The sequence below is a fragment of the Elgaria multicarinata genome, chromosome 5, assembly GCF_023053635.1.
Source record: "Elgaria multicarinata webbii isolate HBS135686 ecotype San Diego chromosome 5, rElgMul1.1.pri, whole genome shotgun sequence".
Lineage (NCBI taxonomy): Eukaryota > Metazoa > Chordata > Lepidosauria > Squamata > Anguidae > Elgaria > Elgaria multicarinata.
The window spans coordinates 99,288,304-99,302,426 of record NC_086175.1 but is presented as its reverse complement, the minus strand read 5'-3'; the positions used below and the strand labels follow the sequence as shown (position 1 = coordinate 99,302,426).

At 39.0% G+C, this 14,123-nt stretch overlaps 1 protein-coding gene across 3 annotated transcripts in view; it reads right to left on the bottom strand.

Moving 5' to 3' along the window:
- SENP7 (SUMO specific peptidase 7) overlaps positions 1 to 14,123 on the bottom strand; it is a 42,884-nt gene that overhangs the window by 17,539 nt on the left and 11,222 nt on the right. For 2 of the 3 annotated variants that reach the window (XM_063126875.1, XM_063126876.1), the window contains exons 5-11: positions 13,837 to 14,034; positions 11,646 to 11,840; positions 5,759 to 5,853; positions 4,934 to 5,112; positions 2,492 to 2,840; positions 2,225 to 2,397; positions 686 to 823 (exon numbers count right to left, since the gene is read on the bottom strand). In XM_063126875.1, the coding sequence (XP_062982945.1) occupies positions 686 to 823; positions 2,225 to 2,397; positions 2,492 to 2,840; positions 4,934 to 5,112; positions 5,759 to 5,853; positions 11,646 to 11,840; positions 13,837 to 14,034 (1,327 nt within the window). The remainder of the gene's footprint in view (positions 1 to 685; positions 824 to 2,224; positions 2,398 to 2,491; positions 2,841 to 4,933; positions 5,113 to 5,758; positions 5,854 to 11,645; positions 11,841 to 13,836; positions 14,035 to 14,123) is intronic. The other variant, XM_063126877.1, reaches the window with a different exon arrangement.

The following is a 14,123-nucleotide window of genomic DNA, read 5'->3' as shown; positions in this document are numbered from 1 at the left end:
TGCATGGCAATCTTAAGCACACTCACTTCAAAATTTGATCAACTCGAACTATGAATATCTCATAAACTTAACTTGAAGTAGATGTCTGAGATCCAGCAGTAACTTCAAGTAAATGTCTGGGATCCAGCAGTGACAGACCTCAACCCACATGGCACAACCCCTTTTGAAACTGAGGGAACTTCCGAAATAAGATTGTATAGCATACTATGAGGCAAGCTTCTATAATCCTAGGCAACCATCTTGACCTGTTATATCTGCTTACATCTTAGGAATTTCAGCAACTCACATGAACCAGCGATTGTGGATAAGTTCGTAGCCCAAGAAACAAAGGCCATAGCTAGACCTAAGGTTTATCCCTGGATCGTCCAGGCGTCAAACCTGTTCATCTAGGTGACACACAGGGGATCCAGTGCTCAGGCAAGAGCGAACCCTGGATGATCCCAGGATAAACCTTAGGTCTAGCTGTGGCCAAAGGCTAGGATCCACAGAGAGGCTCACATAAGGAGCTTCAACTGCCAGCCCAGTGGAATCTTTTTGACTCCCCTTCCCCCATACTTCAAAAGAGAGTTTCCCATGTAGAATGAGGGGACACTGCTGTTCAAGACAAACAAGTTCAATAGACTCTTTAGGAGAATGATTTAAAGGGTTTTTGGATCTTGGTTTCAATCAGTAACAATAAACTTACTCGGACACAACCTGTTGCTGTTCCTTTATATTTCCCAATATATAGCATTTCAGATTTTATATCCAAGGCAAGATCCATCTCTTCACTGAAGGCACTACAGTCTGCAGAGGAGTGAAGTGTAAGCGATTCAGTTGAAAGCTATGGGGGTGGAAAACACAAGAGTTAACTCTGTACAAATTCAAGAGTCAATTCTTCCAAATTCAAACAGCTATGAGAATAATTCTTATAGTTCTAAAACCGGTTTTCCATATTCCAAGTTTACATACATTATGTTAATCAGAGTTTTTACTAATATCTGCAACACAGTCAACAAAGAATGTACCATATTGAGGCACTAAATATGCACACTGGTGGCATTTATATACTCACTATCCAAGAAAGTACTGCACATGTTTCTAAGGCTCCTTGTCCATGAGCCCCTGCCAAAGGAAGTGAGGCAGGTGGCTACTAGGAGGAGGGCTTTCTCCGCTGTGGCACCCCGGTTGTGGAACGAGCTCCCCAGAGAGGTCCGCCTGGCGCCTACACTGTACTGCTTTCGTCGCCAGCTGAAGACCTTTTTATTCGCTCAGTATTTTAACACTTAATTTTAACTTAAATTTAAATTTTACTGTTTTAACTCTGTATTTTAATCTTATATCAACTTTGCTGTGTGGTTTTATCCTGGTTGCGCTTTTTATACTGTATTTCGTAATTGTGTTTTAACCTGTTGGGTGTTTTACTGTGGTTTTAATTTTTGTGAACCGCCCAGAGAGCTTCAGCTATTGGGCGGTATAAAAATGTAATAAATAAAATAAAATAAAATAAAAATAAGGGCCGCCTTGTGAGGGCTTCTGCCCTGAAAGGCAGCCAAGAAATGTTTTAAATAAATAAATAAATAATAGAAATCCTACGGGGATAGTTGTCAGCCCCCAAAGTTGGAGGCTGACGACTATCCAATGCAGGTCAGCTGGTACACAGAAGTGATCCTTGCCTCCATAATCTGGCCACCCTGCATTTCTTTTTACTACACAGACTATTTCACCTGTTTAGTCAGGGAGCTTCAAAGTGGGAGGGGGAAGGCCACGCAGCGCATAAAAAGCTGCATAATGCAACTTTTGCGGTCATCTCCCCTCTACGCCCCCAGGATCTCCCCCGTTACCCCACCTCTGTGCTCTATTTTCAAGAGAACTGTGCCAGCTATAAGGGTTTCTTGGCTCTGAGTTTGGAGCCCTGGTTCTGACCTTGGAACCCACAAACCAAAAGATCCTATGTCCCCCCAGGCCAATCTAAGTATGTGCTTGGAAAGGTGTTTTTATTTTGTTTGTTTTTTGAACAATCTATACAGATTCACTGTCTGCTTGTAACTCTTTTAAGCAGAGCTTTTGGAAATAAGTTCCACTGAAAATGTGATTAAAACTGGTGTGTCCATATAAGGCTGATCAAAGGAAGACACTATAATGATATACAGCTTCTAGTAATAAATATATCGAGCCATCATTCCTGCATGGTACAGAGAGGGGTAAGTTCTTACAGATAGCATACAGAACAAAGATTTATTACTTGTTCAGTTTTGCTTTCAGTTACACCATGCAATAACTCTTTTGATAAAGGTAGTGCAGACTCTTGTTCTTTCTTCTTCTTCTCCTTAAGTTTATGGCCTTTTCCAGTCTGGAAATCTCTCTCTGGATCTTTTGTTTCAGTACTTCCCTCTTCTTCATCACTAGAAAGAACAACTTAAGCAAAGAAAAAGTAAAGTGAAATGGTGTAAAACTGAACTGATAAGATATTTATGTAAGTTTTTAAAGCAAGGGAGTTGCAATTACATACTTGGCTCAGTTGAATCGTCTGTCTCCTTATTTCTTTCTGATCTATTCAACGGCTCTTTCAGGCGCAGAATTATATGCATTTTCTGCTTCCTACCAGAGCTGGTTAGCGGTGAAATCTGCTCGGCCTTATTGGTGGCAGAATGCTGCTTTCTCCTGGGAGAAGAGTTTGAGCTGTTTTCACCTGGACAGCTTACGGCAGTGTCTTGTTTAGTGGGGATGAATGTTTCACTGCAATCCGATTCCAAAGGCTGGGGAATATTTTCCTGCTGAGGGTTGTGCTGATGACTCTGCCGATTTTCATTTGAGCCTCTCCAGCCAGGTGATTGAATTGGTTCTATCCTCTGTTCTTCCTACAAAAACATAAAATGAAACTTTTCTAAAAATCATGCTGACTTGTTGTTCAAAGTGTCATTCCGCAAACTCAAAATCAGCCAAATTTTCAGTTGCGCAAGTGCTTGTGCATTGCACTAGCAAGGCACGCGCTAGAGGATCACCTGAAAGCGCTTGCGCAAGTGTTTAAGGAAGTGGAACTTAGCTGGATTCTCTCCTTGTGCTTAGTTCAGATCCTGATTTCCACTAGCACAACTTCATTGATGCTGGAATGGCGCTGTTGTGTACCGCCCTGAGAATTACTAACACATTTTAAACAAGAACCACTGCCTACAACAAGACACATGGACTACAAGCGATAGCGCAAAGGACCAATCAATGCGGAATGGAGCAAGATACATGGAGGCCTCTGAGCCCCAGTAAACCTCCAAATGAGATATCAAGGCGTGCCTTCAAGGTTGCTGTGTCCCTCCTGCTACCCTTGCCATTCCTGTGGAGTTATGCATGGCTATGAGAGGAACCCAAGCGACACCAGATTTAATAATAATAATAATAATAATAATAATAATAATAATAATAATAAATTTATTTCTTACCCGCCTCTCCCTCTGGATCGAGGCGGGGAACAACACTGAATACAAAAATACGATAAAATACATAAAAGTGATTAAAAACATATAAAACTAATACATTATTAAAATAACAGTCAGACATCTTAAAAACCAACTGGGTAGGCCTGCTTAGAGACCTAAAATATAAGAACATGAGAAGGGCCATGCTGGATCAAACCAAAGACCCATCTAGTCCCACTTTTGCAGAGGAGGATGAGAGAAAGAGAGTGGAGACAGGCAAACCATCAGTCAAAAATGGGAGCTCAGAAATCCAATCATGTGAGGATGTGCCCTGGGGAGACAGCCTATGGCAGAGGTAGAAGAAGGTAAATCTCCAGATGTTTTGAACTTTAACTCCCATAAGACCCTACCAGCATGGACAATGGCCAGGAATGTTGGGAGCTGAAGTCCAATACATCTGGACACCTACTTTTTTTCCCACCCCTGGCGTAGGAAGACCTCTGCAGTCCAGTTCTTGACCACGCCTGCCTGCCTCCTGGGGAGAAAAAGATACTTACGTGGAGTCAAGGAGGTGCATGGGCTGGCCCTCCAATCAGGCAAGAGTGAATCCCCTGCCTCAGGAGGCAAATTGTGCCATTCTCTCCCCCGCTCCTTCATCCAATGGGTGTTCCAGAAATCCCCACCAGCCACTCTCCCACCATAGCATTTGCCACAGTGGAAGAACAGAGCTGGCATAGGTCTCTGGACCAGCCGCCCACTCAGGAATGCTAGCTCTAGAGAGCTCCACCAGTCCCACTCTCCTGCTCTGGAAATGTGACAGTGTGTCCAGGGAGATTCTCTGGAGCAGCCATCTGCCCTCTACTTTGCTCTGAGGGGATCCAACAAAGGGCAGGTGGCTCCTCTCAACTATCTGCCTTTTGCGCTAAGAACCCTCTCAGCGAGAGCTGGCTGGCTAGCAAGCAAGTGGCTTCTCCAGAAAGCTGATGAGGCAGCAGTAAAGGAAAGGAGAAGGGGTGTTACAAAATGAGGGAAGGGGGCATATGAAAAGGAAAGGGGTGGGGTGGTCATGCAGCACAATAAATGGAAGGGGGGATTTTATTATTTATTATTTATTTATATAGCACCATCAATGTACATGGTGCTGCAATGGAGCGATGGCACATGTTCTTTCTCACTCAGGCGGCGAGGGACTGTGTGACAATGAACATTAGACTACCCTGTGTCTGGTCTTTCTCTTCCTTTTTCTCCTCTAGTTTTCAAGGAGCAGGGAGATGCACCCAGGCTGGCAGGCGTGTGTGTGTGTGTGTGTGCACGCGCGTGCGCACAGCTCTTGTCATATTAACTTGCCCTGCCCTGCCCTGCCCTGCCCTGCCCTGCCCTGCCCAGCCCTGCCCATATTTGACTCTGAAATGCAGACCCTGACAAGTTCTGACCAAGGTGAATGGGAAAATAGGAAAAAGGTTCCCTGACCTGTCCTAGTCTACACTGATGTAGGTATGCATTATATCTAACTGCAACCCAGACATGCAAAAATTACATACGCTTGCCAGTGGTGATTTTTGTGGAGAATATGCATTCCGCTGATTTGGAAAAACATCACGCCTTGTTTTTCTGCTCTCACTATTTTGAAAGCTTGCCTCCCTCAAACCAGGAGAAGTATTCTTGGGATCTTTTCTTTCTTTTTCTGGACGATCTCCTTCTTTATTCTTTATGCTGCAGTCTATTTAAAATAAAGAAATCAACAAAGTAAAAGGTAAATATAGCCATATTTTTATTCAAGTATACTTGTTTTACTACTTTAGACGCAGGACCTCAGGCTTAAAAATCTACATTAAAACTAAAACTAACATTTTCATTCGTTCCAAGTTGAATTCTGACTCTGGAAACTATCGCTCTACCTCCCTCTGTCCATCCAAACGTTGCATCTTCTTCCTAATCATAGCATAATATTTAAACCATCCCAGGTCCACCAAGGATTTAAGGGACATAAAAAATAAAAGTTTTCTACCTTATTAAATAATCGCAAGCCGTTACCATCTTCAGTTCTGGACTCATAATCAAGACAACAATAATTACCATACCAAAGATAAAATATATTGAAAGATTTGAGGGGAAATAATCATCTTGTTTCACTCTATTCTCTGATTCGCATGTATCAACGACCCAGAATACAGGTTGAGTATAGGTAGTTTTTGAATTGTGGGTTGCCATTATGTGCGAACCCTGCAGTATTATTTAACTATGGGTTAACCATGAATAACCAAGAGTTCAGAACTCAACAACAAAGAAGAACTTTATCTCAGCCAATCCAATTAGTTCAAATGTTATTCACATATTGAAATGCATTAAATTTCTTAATTGCAAACCTTCTAGCACCACATCACATCTTCTTAGAGTCAGCAAAGCATTATTATTTTGTGCATCTCTAGATGGCTTCTGGTCATTTGGCCTTCTTTGATACCTGGAAAAAACACAGCAATTAATCTTCCCTATATTTCAAGCTTTTATAGATACTGCATAATGCTAAAACCTCTTACCTGATTTGGAACTTTCATAATGCTCATTAAAATTAAAGCAAACACTCAACAAGACATATAATCTATTTCTTATGTCAAGTAAAAATTGTAACAATAATTTGGATAATATGGTTACCATTTAGATCTGAATAAACATACATAGGACTGTGCTGCAATTAAGCTAAGGTTTGTATTGCAAACAACTAGTGTTAGAAAAGTAAATATTTAAATATTTTTAAAAAATCAATGGCCTCAAATATATTAAATTGCTATTAATTTAACTCATTTGTCAGAAAGAAAAAAAGGAAGATATTCTTATTTACGCTATATGGTCCTTTCACTGTTTTAGCAATTTAAAGAACTCAAAATTTGACGTAAAATATATTTTTGTATCCTTTAACTTTTATTATATTTCTACTGATATTAAGGCCTAGTTGAAAGATTATATCCTCTATTTCTCCCTGGCTTGCTAGTTTGCCAAGTGCAAGGAAGATGATGATGATGATTTGAATGAACATTTTATCATATCCATCAAGCTGCAGTCTGAAGTGGTACAGCCTAGACACAGCTTTACTAATTCAGTGATACGCAAATCTAAGAATTAGGGCCAAAGTGGGTGCGACGTAAAATGTGCCTTTGCATTTAGCATGTGTGTTTTTAAATACAATCTGCAGTGTCTGTGTGTGTGCTGATTAGGATCACAGCAAGCAAGGAGGGGGAATTTAAGCCTTTCCTTCCCTGCTCCGGTCCGGAGGAAAATTCCTGCTATGAAGCTGTTATTTTCATCAGCAGGAAATCCCCCACTGACATCACATGATAACACTGCAGGAGAGCTAGCAAGTTGACAAGCAATGTAAAGAGGTACCAATGGTATGGACCAGCACCTTCAATTGGGTCTATACATGTGTTGGGCCTTTTTTGAGGAGTCATAATTGTGCAAATTCTAATGACATATCTACAGGCCCAACGATCCCTACCTGGTTGCAATTTGACAGGTTATATGGAGAACACAGAATGACTTGCCAATATTCTCATCAAATATAGTGCAATTAATTTTAACTTCTGTAAACTACTTTCTACATGAATATGAATTATAATTCAGCTTTGAAATGTAGATACACCGGTTCTGAAGGAGTAAGTGAAGTTGGAAGATCTGTTCCAGCAGCTCTTTACACATGCAGTTGGTCATTTTTGGTGTCCTCACTGCTTTAAAAATTGAAGCAGAAGATGATACCCTTACTTGTGCTGACACTCCATGTGTGCTTCTGAGCTCTCTGGTGGAGCTTTGTTCTGAGTCTGAAGTAAAGATGTGAAGGCCCACAAAAAAGCCAGATTTTTTCTGTGTTTTCCAAGGATCGTTTTTGTTTTCCCCCCAAAAAACTGAATAGCTTATATATTGTTACCAAGTCTTTACTCCCTTGCTCCCAAATTATTTCTAAGAACTACTTAATACGAAGACTTTTACAGAAAGACTAGAGATGTAAAATATCCAGAAATACTGCAGCTATGGAGAAAAATGTTTTTAATCCTCTCTGTAAAATTCTCAGCATATTTATTTCTTCAATTTTGTTATTAAAATTATTGACTGAATGCATGTTTTGCTGATAAAATTTTTGGATGCTCCAAGTCATGCTCAGTTTCCTAACATGTGAATAGAGTCATCATTATCAAAATATGGAACAAAATGTGTACATTTTTACAGTTTGGCCTAAGGTCTACAGAGGGCTCATCTACACCAAGGAGGATATTCCCTTATGAAAGTGATATATAAAAGGCAGGAGCCACACTTAAGTGACCTGACAACTGTTGGGGCCCATTGACACATACCAAATACAACTTTCATACCACTTTCGTAGTGTTATATTGTTAGATCAATGTTCAGCTCATATCAGCCTCAGATTCTGAAAAGAACATTGATCTAACAATATCCTGCTTGGTGTGGATGTGTCAATGGCCCCAACAGTTGTCAGTGCGCTTCAGTACCACTATAAAGCAGTAGTGTGGCTCCTGACTTTTATATACCGCTTTCATACTGCTTTCATAGTGGAATATCCTGCTTGGTGCAGATGAGCCTAGAGTCTTGTGTTTCTGAACTTGTATTCCTCTGCCTCCGGTTGTCCCTGCTTCTCCTGGCTTCTAGGATGATTGAGATGTTTCAGGGACTACTTGCTGGTCAGATATAAACTAGGAACTTAAAACACGTTATGTATAACTTGGCTTGCTCATAAAATCAATCTCGTTTGGTATATTAAATTTTTAAAGTACAATTTACTCAGTTCACTTTAACAACCCATAGTTCACTTTAAAATTTTCAAATAGAACAATAATTTTATCAGCAAATCAAGTTATACATAATACAGCTTTAGGAACATAAAGGTAGCTTAAAATCCCTAAAGCAACCTTCCTCAAATTGATGCCCTCCAGATGTTTTGGACCACAGTGCCCAACATTCATGACCAGTGGCCATCCTGTCTGAGGCTGATATGAGCTGAAATCCGAATTATATGGAGAACACCAAGTTGAGGAAAGTTGTCCTAAAGCAACAAAGTATTTGAAATGCTTATTTTTAATTTCATCTCAAAATTTCTATTTAACCACACCAACCTAAGGAAAAATTGGGGTTTTTTTCTCTATAGTTTCAAAATTTCTGAAAATTTTACGTCTGTCACCTGTAGGAATGAATTTAATGAGAAAAACAGACACTTTGAAATAAAGAATAAAAAAACATTTCTTGAGGTTGATTTGCTGGGATCTTTTCAATGGAATAAAAGAAACAAGAAAGATATGAAAACTACGTTGGTGCAATTAGGCTTGTGAAACTTAGGTTTGTTACTAATTTTAAAACATTGTTGAATTTTTCTCTCTTATTTCTGCTCCAAGGCTCTGGAACTCCCTTCTCAGGGAAGCTAGGCTGGCTCCCTCGCTACACTTTCGGAGGCAGGCAAAAACATTTTTGTTCCGGCAGGCTTTGGACCTGTGTTAATGTATTGAATTTTTACTTTTTTTTTTACTTTTTTTAATCTGTTACTGTTTTTAATTTTTTTAAAATGTTTTTAATTTTACTGCAGGTATAATTCTATTTAACTTTTGTAAATTTATAGTTATAGGTTTTAACTGTACATGTTTTAACTTGTAAACCGTCTTGAGTCCCAGTACTGGGAAAAAGGTGGAATATAAATATAATAATAATGATGTTAAGAACAAATATAGATGCCCCATTTCCAGGGATTATTATTAATTCATTCCAAATTATTCTGAATATGCATTTTCAAAAATATATATGACCAAAGTTTCTTAAATCAGAATGGGGGGAGCAATGGGTTGCGGTGATATCAATCTTATGTCACAGTATTGGCAACATTGTTGGCAGGCACTTCGACATGAACGTCTTAGGGCAACGTTTAAGAATTTCAGTACTGAACTTTCCTTCTTCTTTCAGGAATTCCTTTTCTTCATTTATTATTCTTTTTGACCCTGGGATACCTGTTGAGCCAGCAAATGCCATTGGTGCTGCATTAGAGATAGCTTATACTATCGCAATGTAATTTAGTTTAGTGCTAGTGCTGAACGGGATACTCCCTATAGACTCCCAATAACTGGCCCCAATTAATTTTTGCACGGGACAGGCTGATCAAATATGTTAAAATAACTTACTCTGTTTAGTAATTATTCTTCACCTTTCTATAATCAAGATAGCTCACAGAAATCAATGATCAATAATATAATAGATAAAACTTTACTAAAATAGTCAAAACAAACCAGAATCAGAAGTAGTAGCATACAAATGTTTAACAAGCCCCTGCTGAAATAAGAGAGTCTTTAGTACCTGCCCAAAAGAAAGCAGTGACAAAGCCAAGTGAACCTTCCTAGAAAGGCTGTTCTAAATTTTAAGTGCCACCACTAAGAAGACTATTTGTTGGAGCCCACTTGTTTCACAACCGACAATGGGAAGACTTGGAGATGCGTGTCCAAAATGAATCAGAGTGCTTGGACAGGACTGCATTTGGGGGTCTGGAGAAGGATAATTCTTAAGATACTCTGATCTCAGAATGTTTACTGCTTAAAGAGCAAAATCAGCACCTTGAATTGGGCCTGGAAACAAATTCGTAACCAGTCTAGATAGAACAAGATTTCATTAATGTGCTCCAGTCTACCAGGGCCAATTAGCACCTTGGCAATTGAAATTTGTACACACTGAGATGACTGAACTATCTTCAAAGGCACTCCTGCTTAAAATGCATTACAATAACCTAAACTGGAAGTGGTGAATAAGGCTGCAATCCTATGCATGCTGAACTCAATGGGGCTTAATTATGAATAGATATGTATTCATATGGTGTGTCATGAATTACAGAAGCCAGGTCTGAAATCTCCAGAAAACTGCAAAAACGGTGCTAAGCCTAAACTGCCAATTATTTTCACCACCACCACCACCTGACCATCTAAGAACATATAGATCCAGAAGGGACACCCAGACTGCAAACCTGCTGCTTCGGGGAAAATAATTTAGGACTCCTGCTTCTAAAGTCCTAAATCCTTCCAACACCACTCTTTTCCTCATGGAAGACACTCAGGGATGGATTCCTTTGAATGAAAATAATTTAACACTGAAAAGTGATCCAATGTTCCTAGTGATCCAATGTTGCATAGTCCTAGCAAGGCTGCTTACATAATCATAAAACATAAAATACATTAGAAACAAGAAAACATCAGATAGCAATACATATCCCAATAAATAAATACTGCTATTAAAACAAAACTCAGTCATTTTAAACGAGGGGCATTAGGAGACCTCATGGAAGAGAAGGTTTAAAAAATGAAGGGTGAGTCAGCTTTTGCCATAAGCTAACATAGAAATATTACACAAAGTGACAACTGGAATTCTAGGTTTCTGGTGTAACTGAACTATCATACAAGTACTTATTTATAATAAACAGTGATTTGAGTAGCTGAATTCTTAATACACTATACTGTTCTTCATACTTTAACTAGGACCTTTAAACTTCAGGCTCTATATTTTTGCTTATGCGTGTGGATATTGTGAGAGCTTCCAATTTCTTTTAATGTTAATACATATCTCTATTTTAAGAAAATTTGGACAAAATGTTTTTCTACATGGAACTGCTTTTGGAGAAATACAGGTGCAAGACATTATGTTGGAACCATCAAATACAGGTGGATTCTCTGGGCTAACTCCAATGTTACAGAAGTAGACATCCACTCACACAACAGGAGTTCTCCTTCCCCCACATGCCCCCCTAATATGTTCCAGAAGGTTCCCAACCCTTCAGAACAGATTAGGGGGTGGGGGCACAGGGGCATGGAGGATTTAGTCTATTAATGTGAAATTTGATTTGCCACCTGGTGGAAGGAAACTGTTGGATCTCAACTTCTTCAAAACATTTTCAATGTGTATTTCTCTATAGCACTCATACCAATGGATGGCTATGAACGAAAACAACATGCTGAAAAAGGAACTAACAGAGTATGCATACATGCTCGTAATCACACATAAACAAAGCCAAAGTTAAGTTAAATACACCCCAAATTACTTTAAATTCCGTTGATTTCAGTCAGTGAGTTAAGCATGTGCCTATTTCTCTCATGCTGAAATTACTAGGAAATCACTAGTGCATAACTTCGGTTGGACTGTTTTATTATTTCTTCAAATGTATATTCCCTTATACATTGATTTCAACCATATCAAATCATCAAAATACTGTGCTGAATGACATACCTTTTAGATAAAATACGGCATTGTTGAGAGCTTATTTTTTGACATGATTCTAGGCTGGCAAAAGATGACGAGGGCTGTTCATCTGATTGCAACTTGTTAGCATCAGATAGATTAGCATCAGTTAAAAGATGTCTTTGCATATATTTTCTTCCTGCTTTCGTCCTCAGAATATTCGTCAAGGTAACTTTGGGTTGCCTGCCATACATATAATAATTAATATTCGGAATCCCATCAAAGGAATGTTTTGTTGAATTATTGTAGCGTAACTGTTTCAGTAATCTTGAATTTTATTAAATATAACTATCAAGAAGATTCCAATAATGAATGAAAACAGATGGTGACAAGTAAGGGAAGTGTTCCCAAGCAGAGATTCAGGTTGAGATCAAATAGAAGTGATATTGATGGTCTTATGTTGCCTTTGGAATCTCAGTTTTGATGTTTAAATTCATTAAACTTCGTGCAAAATTGCAGCATGCATAAAAACTGTAGTGAGCTAAGAAAATCCACTTCGAACAGAGGAAAAAGCATTCAACAAAAGCAGATCTAGTATTTACGTAACTATCAGCTGGTTGACAGTGTAATCAAAAATGAGTAACACAATCCTAATTAACTGTAGTTTTTTGCCATCAATTTAAGAAGTCCTGGGTTGATATTTCTGGATGTGTAAATCGTAGCTACTGGAGAAAAGAAGCAGCCAACATATGCCTATGCAGAGATGGTTGGTTATCTCTCCAAATGTACAAGACTTTCTCATCCAACTTTCTAAATATGACTAAACTATGAAAACTATGTAAACTACGAAGGTGCTGATTGAACATATCAGCCCCAGCGACCTTTTAGACTCGTTACACTTAAACTTTGTTGTATCATGGTTCATGGCTAAAATGTGCCTTGTTCTTTCAGGGCTCTGCATTCCAATGCAGATGCAGTGGACAGGTTAAAGGGAGAGTGGAAGCTTTGCCAATTATGAGGTAGGCACTACTAGGTTTATTGTTTATTTAGACTATTTTTTATCACACCAAGTTTCTATATGCTCCACAGTCACTGAGACGAATGTCAGTAATGACACTATTATTCCGGGATGAATGCTTTTTCATTAACTTCACTAGTAGGTTCAGTATAGGTGTACAGGATGAAGTACAGCTCTAATCTTAGGTTCACTATCCCTTCTGAAAAAAGCCTCTTAACATTTTCCACAATTATTTTAGTTATGCTCTCATTTACTTCCACACAGAAGTGTCTTACAGACCTCTGGTGGTACATGGCCCACAGTTGAAATATCACTGTTTCAGAAGATGATCTATGTTCACCATCTTCTGTGATCTGACTTTGCTAGTTATTCTCTGCATATTTTGGGGAACCCTTGAGTAAGATACCCTTGGGGGTCTACCTCCCTGGTTAGTCTCATTTCTTCTTCACTGCTGTTGCTCTCAGCCATTTGCTTGCCCTGAACTTCTTCACCCAGGCTGCTGCTTCCTTTTCTTGCTCCTGTCACTGCTTGCTCACCTGGAGAGGTAAGGTAAACACACAGCAGTGATGACGTGCAGCAGGGTCAGGAGGCTTTGGTGGTAGGCATGGGACATGGGCTCAAGTAGATGCCCAACAATGTCAGCCCGCTGACAGACCTGCTCTGCATTCTTCTTCACATGTCTCATCTGTTAATTATTTTTCATGCTCCACTATAGGTTTGAGATATCAAAGGATATTTTCAATGCAAAACAGTGTCCTATGGGTTTCACAAAGGAACAGACAAGTTGCTATTGGTAACATAATTATGCCTTCTCTGCAAAGAGGAGAATTGAAGAAGATACAAGCGATGGTGCTGGTGGAAGGGAAAAATTAAGAGGAAAAACTGCAACTGGAAGAAGAGCGAAGACTGGAAACCAAGTTCTCTTGCAGATGTTAATAAATGCTTTTGTTTAATATAATTAGGAAAAGAACTTAGAATCTAAGAATCCCAATAGCTTAGCTAGAATTAGTCCTGCTATTAGAAAACAATTAAACTTAGGTCTCTCAAGAGATGTTAGATGGAAATTCCTTCCTTAACAAAACTGAAAGTGAAAATGGCTAATGACAACAGTGTAACACAAAAAAATAATTATTCATGGGAAATGATCACATGCAATGTCTTTTAATAATATCTAGGCAAAGTTGTATTATGTCTGCGACAGTCAGACTTAACAGAACATACCTTTTAGATATAAAAAGGCTTTGGTGAAGAGGGCTTAAGATTTGCCATATCTCTACAGTGTCAACAGACGATGAGGTTTGTTGATCTGACTGCAACTTGACACCATGAGATAAATTAGCATCAGTTATAAGCTGTGTCTTTATGTACTTTCTTCCTATTTCCGTCTTCAGGACATTCGTCAAGGTAACTTTGGGTTGCCTGCCATACATATAATAATAATGATGATAAATAATGATGTCTAAATAAGATACATGAATTCAACGAAGTTTCCTGTAACAATCCCAATA